The sequence below is a fragment of the Podarcis pityusensis genome (genome assembly GCF_964106645.2).
Source record: "Podarcis pityusensis genome assembly, chromosome: 2".
NCBI classification, from domain to species: domain Eukaryota; kingdom Metazoa; phylum Chordata; class Lepidosauria; order Squamata; family Lacertidae; genus Podarcis; species Podarcis pityusensis.
The window spans coordinates 66,954,133-66,969,507 of NC_138029.1; the positions used below are offsets into that span (position 1 = coordinate 66,954,133).

Consider the following 15,375-nt stretch of genomic DNA (forward strand, 5'->3'; position numbering starts at 1 on the left):
AAGAGATTATGGATAACAGTAATACCTTCAATTTTTTTTCTGTCTAGCAATGCTCTTTAGGCCTCTTGTCTCTATAATGTTTCTTGATGCAGTAACCACCACTATTCCTTATCCTTTAGAAAAGGGGCCAGGGGAAGAGGAAAAAAAACATGCACCAGTTAAAACGCACACGGAGTGTGCCATCAGTGTAGATCTTTGCCCATGTTCTTATATATTTGAATCAGACCACTAAATCAATTTCCCTGTGCTCCTTGCAGTTTTATTTTATCTTGTTTAGAGCAGAGTTGCTTTCGTTCTTGTTTGCTCTGTGCCAATATAACTTGTGTGTGTTGCAGATTATTTGCCTAAATTGGGCATAGCATTTTCTTCTGTACTTTGGATTAGAATTGAGAGCAGGAAGAGATAAGGAAATATTATCCTGGATACACACAGATTGTTTAGAACTGAAATAGTTTGAAATTAGGACTGGTTGGTTGTGATTTTACTATTTGCATAGGAGAACTGGAAAAGCAATTGTTTAGTTTAAAAAGCAAGTTATTGTGTATTGTATAGGAATTATAGTTATGCTCTGAAATCAAATAAAATCTTATAACATAGCCCTCATGTATTTTTCTCCTTACCTTCATCAAAGAACGCTAGTGAGGTGAAAAGAGTGCAAGAATCACACTCTCCAGCTGGTGCTTCATCAATTGAGAACCAGGATATAATTGCTGAAACTTCTGTGATTATGCACAGGCCACAAGGGTTATGTCCCATGATGTAGCTGAGAGCTTAGTGCCAGTAAAGGGAGCAGGAAAAAAATATTCCATGATTCTTTGGGTGCTCCTCACCACCCCCAGCTGTTGAAATGAGATGATGAAGTCATAGCCAGCAAGTTTTCAGTCCCCAAACAGCTTTACAGTGGTGCCTCGCAAGACGAAATTAATCCGTTCCGCGAGAGTCTTCGTCTAGCGGTTTTTTCGTCTTGCGAAGCAACCCTATTAGCGGCTTAACGGATTAGCGCTATTAGCGGTTTAGCGGCTATTAAAGGCTTAAAGGCTTAGGGGATTAGCTGCTAAAAGGCTATTAAAGGCTTAGCAGATTAGATAAAGGGGGGGAAAGCGAAAAAAAAATCTCTAGACTCGCAAGACATTTTCGTCTTGCGAAGCAAGCCCATAGGGAAATTCGTCCTGCGAAGCAACTCAAAAACGGAAAACCCTTTCGTCTAGCGGGTTTTCCGTCTTGCGAGGCATTCGTCTTGCGGGGCACCACTGTATTTCAAAGGTTCATCAGTCATGCTGAATAAGCTGGCCACCTCCAGCTTTTATGTACTAGTTGCTAATGCATTGTTATGAGTTCTTTTGGAGGAGGGCTTTGTCTGAATGCTATCCTGTGCCCCTTCCAAACCTGTGATTCTGTTGGAAAGTGGGAACCTATAAGAGGTAACCAGCCAACCAGTTTGTTTGTTAAGGTCATGACTTTGCTTAGCTAGTTAACTACTGTGATTTACAAGCCAAATAGGTAACCATAGAAATAAATGGATGGGCCTTTCATCACCTAGCTGGTAGGCAGAAGAACAATAGCCAGAGTTGTGTGGGTGAGCTGGATGCAAGCTAGAAGCTGGAGAAATGGAGACATGTTTGCTCTGTGCTGAACTTTGGGTCTTCTCCAGAAACCAAATGGAGAAGCAAGATCTGTTGGGGTGTTAATGCTGTGAGCCCTTCCATCATATGCTCAGGTTTTATATATGTGCAAATAAAACCATATATCCCAAAGACACCACAGTCTCTGTTGAGCCTCATTTCTGAGGAAACCGAACCCTGGAAAAGTGCTCTGAACGCCAGGAGTGTCTCACCACTCAGAGATTGGGGTGATGTGTAACAGGATTATGAAAAGCAAACCAATTCACATTTGAGTCAAAATTGAAAATGTTTTTAATATAATACAATGACAACTAAGAGTGGGTTAAAAGCAGGAAGAGAAGTATACTATTGATAGGAGGATGGCAAGGAATCCTTTGGTTTCAGAATATGAGGAATAAAGCAACTCTTCAGAAGCAGGCAGGTTTCATTCACTTGCCATTTTCTCTAGTTGCTTACCACAGTTTCTACACTTGTACCATTACTTCAAGGTGGAAGCTCATGATTAAACAGTCACATGGTATCAGCAAATTGTGGGTTGTCTTGAAACAGTGGCATGTGGCCCATGGCATTGAATCCCTATTGGCCATATACTGTTAACAGTTTGGAAACTTCAAGACTCATACAACACTACTTAAAAGTTCAGCTATTTCTGAATACAGTCGTACCTTCGTTCTCAAATGCCTTGATACTCGGACATTTTGGTTCCCGAACGCCACAAAACCGGAAGTGAGCATTCCGGTTTGCGAACATTTTTCGGAAGCTGAATGTCCGACGCGGCTTCCACAGCTTCCAACTGAGTGCAAGAAGCTCCTGCAGCCAATCGGAAGCCGCGCCTTGGTTTTCAAAGGGTTCCGGGAGTTGAACAGACTCTCGGAATGGATTAAGTTTGACAACCAAGGAACAATCATATAGCCACCAGATTACTGACTGGCACTTCTGATTAGGTTATGTCTCATCAGTATTGGAAAAATCTTCACTTGTTTCCAGTTTGTTTTATATCTGAATCAAAGGTCTTGGTTTTGACCTATAAAATACTATATAGATTAGGAGAAGTATCTAAAGGGTGACCTATAAATATGGCTTTTCTTTGCAATTATTGTTAGAGGACCAATTGCAGATCACCTCTGCTTTTGGAGGTTAGGCTGGTAATGAGGAGAGAGAGGGCCTTATCTGTGATGGTACCCCAGTCGTGGAATACTCTCCGAAGTGACAACCGCTCAGTTAACTATTAGCCACCATTTCAAGACAACTTTATTCTCTAGGTTTTATGGTTGAAGTGCCTTTATGTCTCACTTCTCTCTTCTGCTAAGCAGTGTGTGTGTGTCTGTGTGTTACATAGCTTTATTGCATAGCAACAAGGGCCTGCTCAGCTGTCTGTAGATGTCTAGTAAAAACATAACTGAACAGTTCCATATATGTGGTTTTGATTTGGTTGATGAAAGTTGAGGTATTATAGATCTCCACTGAGTGTTGTAGAGTAGATATTCCTTCCACTCAGCTTAAAGGGCTGTCCTTCCTTCTATATATCACAGCCCCATGAAAATTAATGACTGCCCTTATTTCCACACATCACCCTTCCAGAGAACAGAATGGATGTCATTTGTTTCAGATGTCACAGCTCTAATGTACCCTTTACTTTTGAGATGTTGCTCTGATAACTTTGCTCCCATCACACTGTTGCAATGGGATGAATTCATTATTTCCTGGCATTCAGCATGTTCCATCAACTCAGGGAACCGTATCAGCATGTATCTAACAGGCCGCAAGGTGGGTGAAATGCAGTCACCCAGGAGCTCACTTGATGGCCTTAGGTAAGTTTTAGCCTTCCACTGGGCATAGTAATATGGGGCTCATAGATATAGATCACAGGGGCTTATGGATGTAAGCTATTTGGAGTGCTTTAGGCATTGAGGCAAATCACACCTTAGTTCTAATTCTATTATTTCTTGGAGATGACCTATGAGCATCAGTGTTTAACAAACCTTGACAACTCAACTTGCTCAAGGTTGCTCAAGAAACTCATAGGCAAGTCTGTCTGTGCTGAATATTGCACGACCCCCTAAAACGAACTGTTGAAAACATTCAGTCCAGAGAATGACAGGCAAAACCCTTTTGGGAAGGGAAACAACATGAGATGAGCCCACTCTGGAAAAGTAAAGACCAAAATCTTGTTTACTCAGCTAATTTTAAGATTATTAATTTGCCTGACATTTCTTCAGTAAAAAAAATATACCAGTTTAAATGTGAATATTTGAATATTTGAAATGCTTTAAAGATACACTTAAGGGTAGTAATCTAGATAATTGCTATGAAATAAGGACTTATGAGAAGCTAAAATCCATTTCTTAGTTGCAGCGGCAGTAAACTGGTGGTCCACTACCATATATGATTGATTGATTGATTTTTGTGCTCCTCACTCCCTTCTGCAGTGTCTCAAGTGATAGGAATAGGAAAATTCTAGCAACCATCTTGTCCACTGATGAATGGAATCTGCCCCTTCCAAATATTACATGCTCAAAAGGAGTGCTAGTGTCAAGTGCATGGAAAGAGACAAAAATGTTACTTGGCTGTTCCATACAAAATGTGTGAAAGAAGCAATGATGTTTTTCCCTGATTGTCCACAATTTCCCCTCCCACTGCAGCCCCCACGTTGCCACATCCAAAGCATTTCCTGAGAACTCCTTTATGCTCAGGAGATAATGTGTTGGAAGGCTTAGGGCAGGCTTCCTCAAACTCGGCCGTCCAGATGTTTTTGGCCTACAACTCCCATGATCCCTAGCTAGCCAGACCAGTGGTCAGGGATGATGGGAATTGTAGTCTCAAAACATCTGGAGGGCTGAGTTTGAGGAAGCCTGGCTTAGGGCCTGCAGTTGGGAGAAGAGAGCAGGGAATTCCTTCTGCATGGATACAACCCATTGCATACTACTTACATATATATAAGCAGGTGAAGACTTCAAACTCATAGTAGCAAATATGCATTGCTGGCTAATTTTATATGCCTTTCAAATAAGAAAAGCTTTTTTTTGCCATTTGTAGTGCAGCCAGATTCCTCAAAGATAACCAATTCAAGAAATCAACATTTCCCAGTGCTTTAGGTTTCTTATCTGGCATTAGACCATCTAATTGCAAAGCATACTTCAAACAAGTCATCATGCAGGGATTTTAAACACCTTAGTTTCATCCTTTTTACCTGTTTCTATAAGAAATGGCTGTTGAAGAAGAAGTTGTGTGGAATTGTTGTAAACTAATCAGAAGGGTTTTGTGCAGCACTTGTTTTGTTCAGCAAACATTCCTATCTGCTATTTAAAAAAGTATTAAGCAGTGATAATAAACAAGCAGGCAGTTAAACATTCATATAGATTCAAGTGAACTATGATATGCAAGTGATAGCATTCTGTCTCTTTCAGACTCCGAAGCAGCCTTTCTCGACCTTGGGTCTCCAGATGTTTTTGGCCTACAGCTCCCATCATCCCTGACCACTGGTCCTGTGAGCTAGGGATCATGGGAGTTGTAGGCCAAAAACATTATATAGGTTTTATACTATTTTCACTGTCCTGGCTTTCACCAAAGAATTATAATAATTGTACTCAATAAGGTACTGAGAATCTTATTAGAAATCCGTAGTTGGCCCATTCCCAATATTCCCTGATATGTGGAAATAATATTAAATCATTATGTGTAGACGTCCCTTGAAATACATAGCTATTCAAACAGAGCTGGTTTGTCCAGTACAGTATTTCATCATTATGTACCGTAGGTCTTTGCTGCTATCTTAGAGCCCATGTCTTAGAGCAGCTGTGATGCTGATCTCAAAGGGTAGGTAAGGAAGAAAGCAAAACATGGTCCACGCAGCATTTATTATTGCATGTGTGAAAGATCTGTTTGCAGCATATGCTTACTAACTGCCTGCTACAATAACACAGCCTTCAAGCCAGGGTACACTTAATGAGTTGTGCCTGTGTAATCTTGTAGCATGGTTGTATATACTGATATTTTCCTAAACTATTTGTATATCAACGTTGTAGCTATACAATCGATATCTATCCTGCCATTCCTTATGAAATGCTGTATTTTGATGCATTTTCCTCGAATCAGCTTCGACCCAAATTGAGAAAACGAATAACCTAGCTGTGTTTTAATGTGTATACAGCCATAGGTTCTCAGGCACCACAGTACACAAATTCTCGTGGAAAATGAAGACCATCTGTCCTCCTTGACTATGCCTTTCCCTGCTCCCTCTCCCCCCTCCCTCTCTTTTAAAGAATTTTAACCACCATGTTTCTGCTGCTCAACAGTGTCATTGCACCAATAGAAGCATGGCAAACACTCATTTAAGAACCAAAAATATGAGTGTGTATGAGTGGCTAGAGAAACATTGCGTACTAAGATTGCTTCAGGGAAAGAATCCCAAGTACCATTCCTCTGTGCCAGGAATAATTTTATTTGATATGATTTTTTTTGTGTGAATTAAAGCCTCAGAAAAGTAATATTGCATCCTCAAAACAAAGTGCTGAACTCAACTCCTTTTGCAAAATGTATGCAAAATTTCCCCCTTAGGATTTTGAGGAGCCCTAGAGTGCCCGCCTTGCAAAAACCTGGAGCTGCTAAGAAATACATTTCAGATGAGGTTTTTTATGAGAAATTTCTCTGTGATTTGAAATGTATATAATATACCTGCATTATAATTAAATGTATATAAAATAAACCGAGGGATAATACAACAACAAACTAGAGAGAGACATTTTATCCAGCAGGTATTTTCAAAATCCTTTACAATGTATGAGCATAGTCTCCTAATTGTCTGTGTTTGTCCTGCAGCTTAACTTATACCTTTTTATGTTTGGTTGTGTTTTCTCCACAGATGCCTCAGGAACAGTACGCACACAGAAGCACCATGCAGAGCTCAGAAGGACCCCATGTATACAAAGTGGGGATATATGGCTGGCGCAAGAGGTGCCTCTATTTCTTTGTGCTACTCCTAATGATTTTAATTCTGGTGAACCTTGCTATGACCATCTGGATTCTCAAGGTTATGAACTTCACAATTGTAAGTAGAGGATGCTATATTTGAAGTGTATTTTGCTTTAATGTTAGCACATACAGCTGCAGTGCTGTAATGTTTTGGGGTCCCAAGTACACACATGAGTCCACCATATCAGAATAATCGAACGCTGGAGGAAAATGTAGAAAGCGTAGCTGTTTCAGTTTCCAAAGATCTGCATATTACTTTTTCGAAAACTGCAAATCCTAGTTGCCAGCATAGGGAAAGTTACTGTTATCTATCTTCCTCTGACCATATAGAAACAATCTTAAAATCTGCCCATATGCCAAGGCTTATTGCAGAGAAGAAACTTGGTATAAATAACTTTCCTTTCTAACAGGTATTGGTTTTTCCAGGCAAACATGACCTGAAAGGTGCATGAAACAAGTTTTACTTTTGTTCTTAAAAGGAAGTATGATACTGTATGCAGTGGAAGAGAATGGAGTGTGTTGTCATTCAGCTTTAAATACAAACTACTCTACACACTGTTCCCCAGAGAATCAAACAATAAAATCAGTTCATTGTTTAAGAGCATGAAACTTCCTCAGGAAGAAGAGAATACATTCCTATCGCTAATCTGTAAAGGTGATTTTCATTGGTTGGTTTATGAGAAGTAGCAGTGTTGGGTTTTTTGTTTCTTTGTAGAAGACTCTCACCTGAATAGTTGTATTGTAGTGCATCTGCTCCCTTTCCTTTCACTTCCCTTCTTTCTACTGAAGGGCAGATCAGGTCACCTATCTTGTTGTGGAAACCAGTGGGATATTGTTTAAAATGATGAATTGCACTTCATCCTCACTGAAGAGATAAACCCACAGTAAACTCCTGCAATACATAGTGATCATATAAAGTTGTGCAGAAACCTGCAAGATGCTGTGGAGACTTCTTCTGAATTATTTTTTTGGGCTAATATGTAACAATACTCCAAACAGTATGCCATATGTTCACAAGCTTTTAAGCCAGATTCTTCAGGCCTTCCCAGATGGTTTTGTTTTTGTACAATCATTATACTGTTGTGCAGGTCTCAGATACTTGTGTTTGCACTTCTGATACAAAGACGTTTCATTTTCCCTAGTGTTTTGTCTCCAGTATTTTGTGATGGGGGTAATTTTTCCTTCCTCATAACCCTGCTGCTATGTCAGTTGCCAGAGAGAGTGGCATGTGGAATGGCATAGGCATTGATGGTCTCCATAACACCACTGATTATCCGTGACAGAACTATGCCTTCCTAATTTTGTGAAGTTTCAAAAGGTTATGTTTCACAAAACAAAAATGTTCAAAGATTGAATGATTAAAATGCACAGCACTCATGCAGTATGTTTTTTTTTAAAAAAAATATGGGGATATTAAAAAAGTGAAAAAAAACAGCAAGTCTATCCCCTCTTGTAGCAGCCCTGGTTTTTTTTTGGGGGGGGGGGTTCCCTTTGTTTTGTTTTTCTTAGGCTGCATTCCACTGCTCACTTACCTAGGAGTAAGCTCCATTGCACTCAGTAGGACCTCTGTGTACTTGGATTCTGCTGTTAGTTTTTTGTTTGGCCTCTGTGTTATGTTACTCGTTCATTTAGTCAATCTTAAAACCACCCTTCATAGTTAGGATCCCAGGATGGTCCACAAAATATAAAACAAATATTTTGAACTTTTTAGTTTAGAAAAAAGGTGAGTGTGGAGGGACATTAACATGGTGTGTAAGTCTAGGCATGGTGTGGATAAAGTAGATAGGGAGAAGTTTGTCCCCCTCTCTCATCATTGTAGAACACAAGGCCATCCAATGAAACTGAATATTAGAGGATACAGGACAGACAATAGATAGTACTTCCTCACATAGTTAAACTATGGAATTCTCTCACATAAGTTGCAGTGATGGCCACTAATTTGGATGGCTTCAAAAGAGGTTTAGATAGTTCATGGAGGATAAAGGATATTAGTGGCTACTAATCATGATGTCTGTTTTCCCTCTGTCAGAAGCAGGATGCCTCTCAGTACCAGTAGCTTGGAACACAAGTGCCAATGTGTTCACTTCTTGTTTGTGGTCATCCTGTAGGCTTCTGATATGCCACTGTGAGAATAGGATGCTAGATGGGTGTGCTAAGGATCTTCTTACGGGTTCTACCACTAAACTGTGTCCTAACCCTCATTGCCCACACATGGGCCACTATAGCCTCCATGGCTGCAGCAATGTAGTGATTGGTGGGCTCTGCAAGATTGTAGCACTTTGTTGTGGTCCATTTCAACTCTTCTGATACATTGCAAGTTGCACCATGCCCGAGACCTATGGTGAGCCATGCATTGAGTTATTCTAAGGCTCACTTACTCAGTAACTAAGGAGGAAGCCATCAACACAGAGTTCAGAAGAAAATAAAAATAAAAATCTTCCACATTTACTACTGGATTTCAACTATATATACATATTCACACTGTCATGTGATATTTTGACAGGAATGATCAACATGTAAAGTTGAAATCACTTACCACAACAAGGGAAGCATCATCTGCTGTAGGAAATAAAACTTTTTTCAAGGCTTCCCCTTCCCTCTTTTCCTTATGCCTGTTTATCAGCACTTATTACACCCTTGAGCTTTTTCCAGCAGAATGTTTGTTGTGCTCATTAAAATACAATGAGCACTTATTGGGTATAATGAGCACTCATTGTATTTTAATGAGTGGCACCACTGTCCTGTGGTGCTGAACTCATTCAGGCTTTCTGGGGTAGCCTCAGGGATGAAAGAGAAATGCTGAGATGCCTGCACTTTAAAAACATGTAGGACTCTTCAGTTTTACCTGCTTCAGGAATGGCTTTCCACCCATTAATGACTTTTATCTGCAGGTATTCAAGGGCATCGTTTAGTCTGTATCTGACCCACTGCCAGTATTTCCCTTTTCTGCATTTAGCCTGACAGAAGGCTTGAACTTTGAGACTGTCTCCAGAATCTTAACACTTCCGGGTCTGCAGTGTTTGGGTTCCAAGTTGTTTGAGTATCAAGGTGTCTGAGAACCAAGGTACCACTGTATGTATATATCTTTCAACAAAATTGAAAGGGGGTGGTGCCCTCGCTCTTATGGCTTCCAAAGTGACCCCCCCCCAAAGATGCTTCCTTTGGTGTTGCCCATTCAGTGGTGGCCCTGGCATTGGTGGGCTCACTACCTAATACAGCAGTCCTTTGAGGCCCTGAAGAAATCAGGGCAGAACCTGCTAGCTGAAAACTGCTGAGTCAGGCCTTGCTGGTCCCTCTAGGAAGCCAAACTCTTCCAGAAACCCCGCATGTAGAAGACAAGCCAGCAGTAGATGGTACAGCACACTCTGTTTGCATATTCTTTACTAGTGTGCAGTCATAGTTGCTCTGAGACAGGTCTGCTTGGGTAGAGGGTGCTTAGAATTTGAACTACTCTCCTTGCTTGACTGTTCTGACCATACATGAAACAGGTTCGAAAACCTTCAAGTAGGGTCCTACACAAAATGGGATTTGCATCCCCATCTCTACTGTTCCCCTGTCAGCACTTCCTTTCCCAAGAGAGAAGGAAGCCTCATCTTGAGGAAGCAGACGACAGATGGCAGAAAAATAGTAGAATACATCTCCTTGGCTGCAAATGGCATGCTTCACATGTCCTTTCCTGCCAAGCACCATGGGCCTGACTACAAGTAGAGTGTGTCATTTACAGTCAGTAAGAGGCTGGTGTTCCCTATGCCCGTCAGCTGCCTGTTTCTCATCCTGCTTCCCACAAGAGACATGCTCCCCTGCCCCCTGCTTTGGGAAACTGAACTCACAGGGAGTCAGGGAAAGTGGTGGATGTAGTGAGGTTTGCAAAAACATGAAACAGTCTTTTGGGTGTTCAAGTTAAGCATATTTTAAGGCTTTAGGTTTTTTGGGTTGTTTTACTCAAGTATTTATCCTGAATGCTTTAAAGAACCGATTAATCTTCAGAGTAAGGTGGAGGAGGCTCAGCCATCCCTTCCTGTGAGACATGGTGAGGTTCAGTGATAGGATCTAAAATGTTTCACACGGTGATATCCTTCAATGGATCATTTGTGTTGGTGGTGTAAAACTGATTAAGCATTTTTATTCCACCCAGGAAAATATATCGCGGTTCAAATAAAGAGGTACTTTCTGCACTGGTTTGCAATGCTGAGACCAATTTGCATTTGTGGCATTAAAGAAAATAATAGACATATTAATCACCTGAGTCCTGAATACTGTTTGCAAGCAAACTTTCAAATTAAAAGTACCTGATGAGCAAGGCAAAAAGGAAAAGATGGAGGCTGCAATCCTTTGCCCAGTTACATGGAACTAGGCCTCACTGAACTCAGTGGGACTCCCTTCCAAGTAAATATGCACACTGTCAGGCTATCATTTCTGTATTAGAGCTGAAATTTATATTTAAATGTTCTTAAATAGAATGCTGATTTGCACTATATAAATGTCAACTGTGGTATTATTATCTTGCTTTATTTCATAGGTGAAAATGAGCTTTGGTTAGGAAGAGTTATTTTTAATACAATTACTCCCTCTTGTGTGTAAACTACCTGCCACGTTTTAATTATGCAAGAACAGTAGGTGAATAATGTAGCGGCAAAGATGGATTGGAGATTAAAAATTCCATCCAGGTCACTTTCTCTAATTATTGAAAGTAATGGGGTTTGTTTTAATTATTTTTTTCATTAAAAATTCCTTCTAAATGAAATACGATCATGGAGCCATTGCTCCCCTGTTAATGATTTCTCTTGGGCCACCTTAAGAATAAATAATTTTTCTTTGATGGCACTGCCATAGAGGGAAATGCTTCAGTCTTTATCTTAAAGTTCTGTCTCCTGTAATAATAGCCAAAATCAGTTGGCTAAAACTAGTCAGCACTGAAAACCTCTGTACTGGAGCCTCTGTACAGTGGTACCTCGGGTTAAGAACTTCTGGAGGTCCGTTCTTAACCTGAAACTGTTCTTAACCTGAAGCACCACTTTAGCTAATGGGGCCTCCCGCTGCCGCCGCACCGCCGGAGCACGATTTCTGTTCTCATCCTGAAGCAAAGTTCTTAACCCGAGGTATTATTTCTGGGTTAGCGGAGTCTGTAACCTGAAGCGTAAGTAACCTGAAGCGTATGTAACCCAAGGTACCACTGTACTGGCATAATTTCTGCAAGAATTATGTATTATCCACACTCTCTGCAAAATAGTTTTGTGGAGAGGTCTATCCATCTGAGCCTTGGTTATATAAAATTCCCAAGCTATATACAGTTATCCTGCCTTCACAAGATGACCATTGCATGAAGGAGAGAGCACACCTGTGCTCTCTGGCCCCATCTTCCATGTTATGTCTTTGTCATCTGGCTCAGCCATGTCCAATGTGTTGGGGATGGGTGATTTAGAGCTTGATTAGACAGGGTTGTAAATTACATATGGATCCCTCTTAAATAGAACAGGCTCTCTTCTTCTCTTCAAATTTCTCTTCCATTGTATGGATGGGTGGGCTGGGTTGGGCTGGCATGAATACAGCAGTGAGGGGCAGAGCCAGCAAAAATGACCATGCTCTTCTTCTTGTGTGATGAGGATTTTGTTCTTTGGACTTTTTGTTTTTCTAAATCTCCAATGGCCACTCTTTCCTCTAGTGCTGTGTTCAGGGCAACCTGAAAATTCTCTTACCTGTTTGCTGGCCAAAGGTACGAACATTTGCACAACACACTTGAATATCGGCTTTGTTTAAGCATGTTCTTTTTGTGCAAACCTGAGTATATTTACATTGCAGTCCATAGCTCCACATTGCTATGCAACCTTACACTCAGGTTATCCTGCTCACCTTCTTATATTTTAATTCCTTACAAATATTAGAAGCCTGCATCTACATCAGATAATAAATCCCTAATTATTCTTGCAGCTCAAATTGTATTGCATGTGAATCTTACCCTTTTACAATTCCTCCTTACCTTCTGCCCTTTGATAGATCCGTAATAAAACCTTTTGCTGCTTGGACAAAGTTAATTTCAACCCACTGGTGATTTTGGTTTAAGATTCTAATACTCATGGGCTGACAACTGTTTCTTCTTAATGTACAGTTACTACCTCTGCAAGAATATTACTGTTATGCATGGGTAGGCAAAAATAAGGCCCAGGGGCTGAATCCAGCCTAATCGCCTTATAAATCCGGTCTGCGGACGGTCTGGGAATCAGCGTGTTTTTACATGAGTAGAATGTGTGGTTTTATTTAAAATGCATCTCTGGGTTATTTGTGAGGCATAGGAATTCATTCATTTTTTTTCTTCTTTCCAAAATATATTCCAGCCCTGGTCTGAGGTCTGAGGGGCAGTGGACCGGCCCGCTGCTGAAAAAGTTTGCTGACCCCTGCGTTATGCTTAGCTAGCTTTCTTGGGTCAAAACAAAAGGAATACAAACTTAACTCACAAAACAGCATAATCCCCAAAACCTCCAGGTTAAGATATAGTTATAGTACCTATTTATGTATCTACACGTTAAAATTAAAACTCCTGCATACCAATTTTTGATTGAGGCAAGTCTTTAAGTATGTAGAGCCTCTGGACAATGACAGTCCAGGATCATGCGTCTCCTGTGACCTTGGATAACTGATTCCTGCTAGGGCCAAACTAGTTAAAACATTATTCCCATATACATGAGCTGTTGTGTGAATTGCTTTAAGTGGGATTGGGTACTTGGATCCATGCTCTGCCCACGATTTCCATTTGAATAAAAGCTCCATTTACAGCAACGGAAGCTTTTCTTCCAATCCAGGTAGCAAATATTGTGTGAATAGTGTCTTGTCTGGTTTGGCCATTAGAATAATGAGCACTTGCTTAGATCAGTAATGGACAGAATATAGATTGTCATCTACTAATAGTTCTCTGGCTGATTTGCAGCAGATCAACAACAGTTTATGGTTTCTAATAATGCAGCAACAAGTAAAATTGCCAATACAGTGGATGCTTGGGTTGCCAACGGGATCCGTGCGGGATACACGTTCGCAACCCGCAGTGTCCACAACCCGCAGCATTGCGTCTGCGCACGCGTAGGTTGCGCTTCTGCGCATGTGCAAAGCGCGATTTAGCACTTCTGCACATGCGTGACCGCCGAAACCTGGAAGTAACCTGTTCCGGTACTTCCGGGTTTCGGCGGTCCATAACCCAAAAAATATGCAATCTGAAGCATCTGTAACCCGAGGTATGACTGTAATCATCACCATCATTTACTGTGGCTCAACGTATGTGAAATGCTTGCTCTCCGCTTTAATGATCCTTTCCTGTCAAATATGAGTATTAATTAGTTGACTTTGACCAGGTTTTGTGCAGCTCTGTGTTAGAGTTTGTGATCTGTACTAAGTCTGTTGTAGATGGGGGTGGTATCAGTATATATCTATATGAAGATTATTGCATATGGAGATTACCCCAGTTTTGCTCATGAGGATATGGATTACCAGTTAGTGCACAGCTTATCATTTTACACATTGCATTTGCAAAGTGTATCTTACAGTCTACTGTAAGACAGTTAACATTTCCCTTTAACCAAATGAACAAACTCCCTTATGGATTTTAAATTGGTAGGAAAGAGGCAGTTGTACGGTAAATGAATACAGTGTGCAGGAGGTGCTGTAGAGCCTTCTGCAATATGTCATATGGTGTTGGACATTGATATGAGAAATGTTGATGGGTATGAGATCAGTCTACTATTTCCTGTTGATCTACCTGGAAAAATCCACCAATGGATGACCTATTCCATCATAAATATAGGGGTGTATGTATGTGTGTACATTTATGTACACAAACACACAGCATGAAAATATGTCGAAAGAAGACCTTTAAAGGAACAATTCCTTTAAAGAGAGCTGGCGCCACTCTGGAATATATATAGCTCAGCTGTTCAGTACTAAGAAACTAGAGTGAACAGTAGCTCAAGTTTCATTTATAACATTTTGTACATTCTTCTGTGTCACTTGAAGCATATAGCTGACCCTAAACACCACACAAGACTGGGAATAGACACTGACTGTTTGGAAAGGTGTTTAAGCTGACCTTAAAGAAATAGTGAAAAATGATTGGATTTTTTAATTATTTTTTAACAGCATGTTAAAGAGCTGTTAAGGAGACTGGGGCAAAGCAATGTAGCTTTTCAAGAGAAGAAATGTCATGTACCACAGGTGTTGCAGTTTTATTCTTTGCATGCATCCATGGTTAATATGTTGTAAGCAAGCATAATCTCTGTGGATGGTGATCAAATCTGGTTCAGATCAGACATTGGTGGCAGCCCAATGCATTACCCTACAATGATTTGATTATTATTATAATAATTAATAATAATTCTTATTATTGGCAGGGGGTTGGACTCGATGGCCCTTGTGGTCTCTTCCAACTCTATGATTCTATGATTCTATGATTCTATTTATTATATGTGCATACCACCCTATACCCGCAGGTCTTAGGGCAGTTCACAGGATAAAATCACGATATAAAAGCACCCTTTATGCACCCTTTTAAAACGTAAAGTGCTGTTTGTCATGTCTTGTTGCTTCCAATGCAAGGAAGGCACTGTGGTCTAAACCACTGAGCCTCTTGGGCTTGTTGATCATAAGGTTGGCAGTTTGAATCCACACAACGGGGTGAGCTCCCATTGCTTTGTCCAAGCTCCTGCCGACCTAGCAGTTTGAAAACATACAAGTGCAAGTAAATAAATACCGCTGTGATGAGAAGATAAACTGTGTTTCCATGCACTCTGGCACTCGTCAC

General features: G+C 40.6%; 1 protein-coding gene across 2 annotated transcripts in view; it reads left to right on the forward strand.

The window, feature by feature from the left end:
* SGCD (sarcoglycan delta) overlaps positions 1-15,375 on the forward strand; it is a 420,649-nt gene that overhangs the window by 225,020 nt on the left and 180,254 nt on the right. For both annotated transcript variants that reach the window (XM_080989006.1, XM_080989005.1), the window contains one exon: positions 6,484-6,669. In XM_080989006.1, coding sequence (XP_080845132.1) covers positions 6,484-6,669 — 186 coding nt within the window. The remainder of the gene's footprint in view (positions 1-6,483; positions 6,670-15,375) is intronic.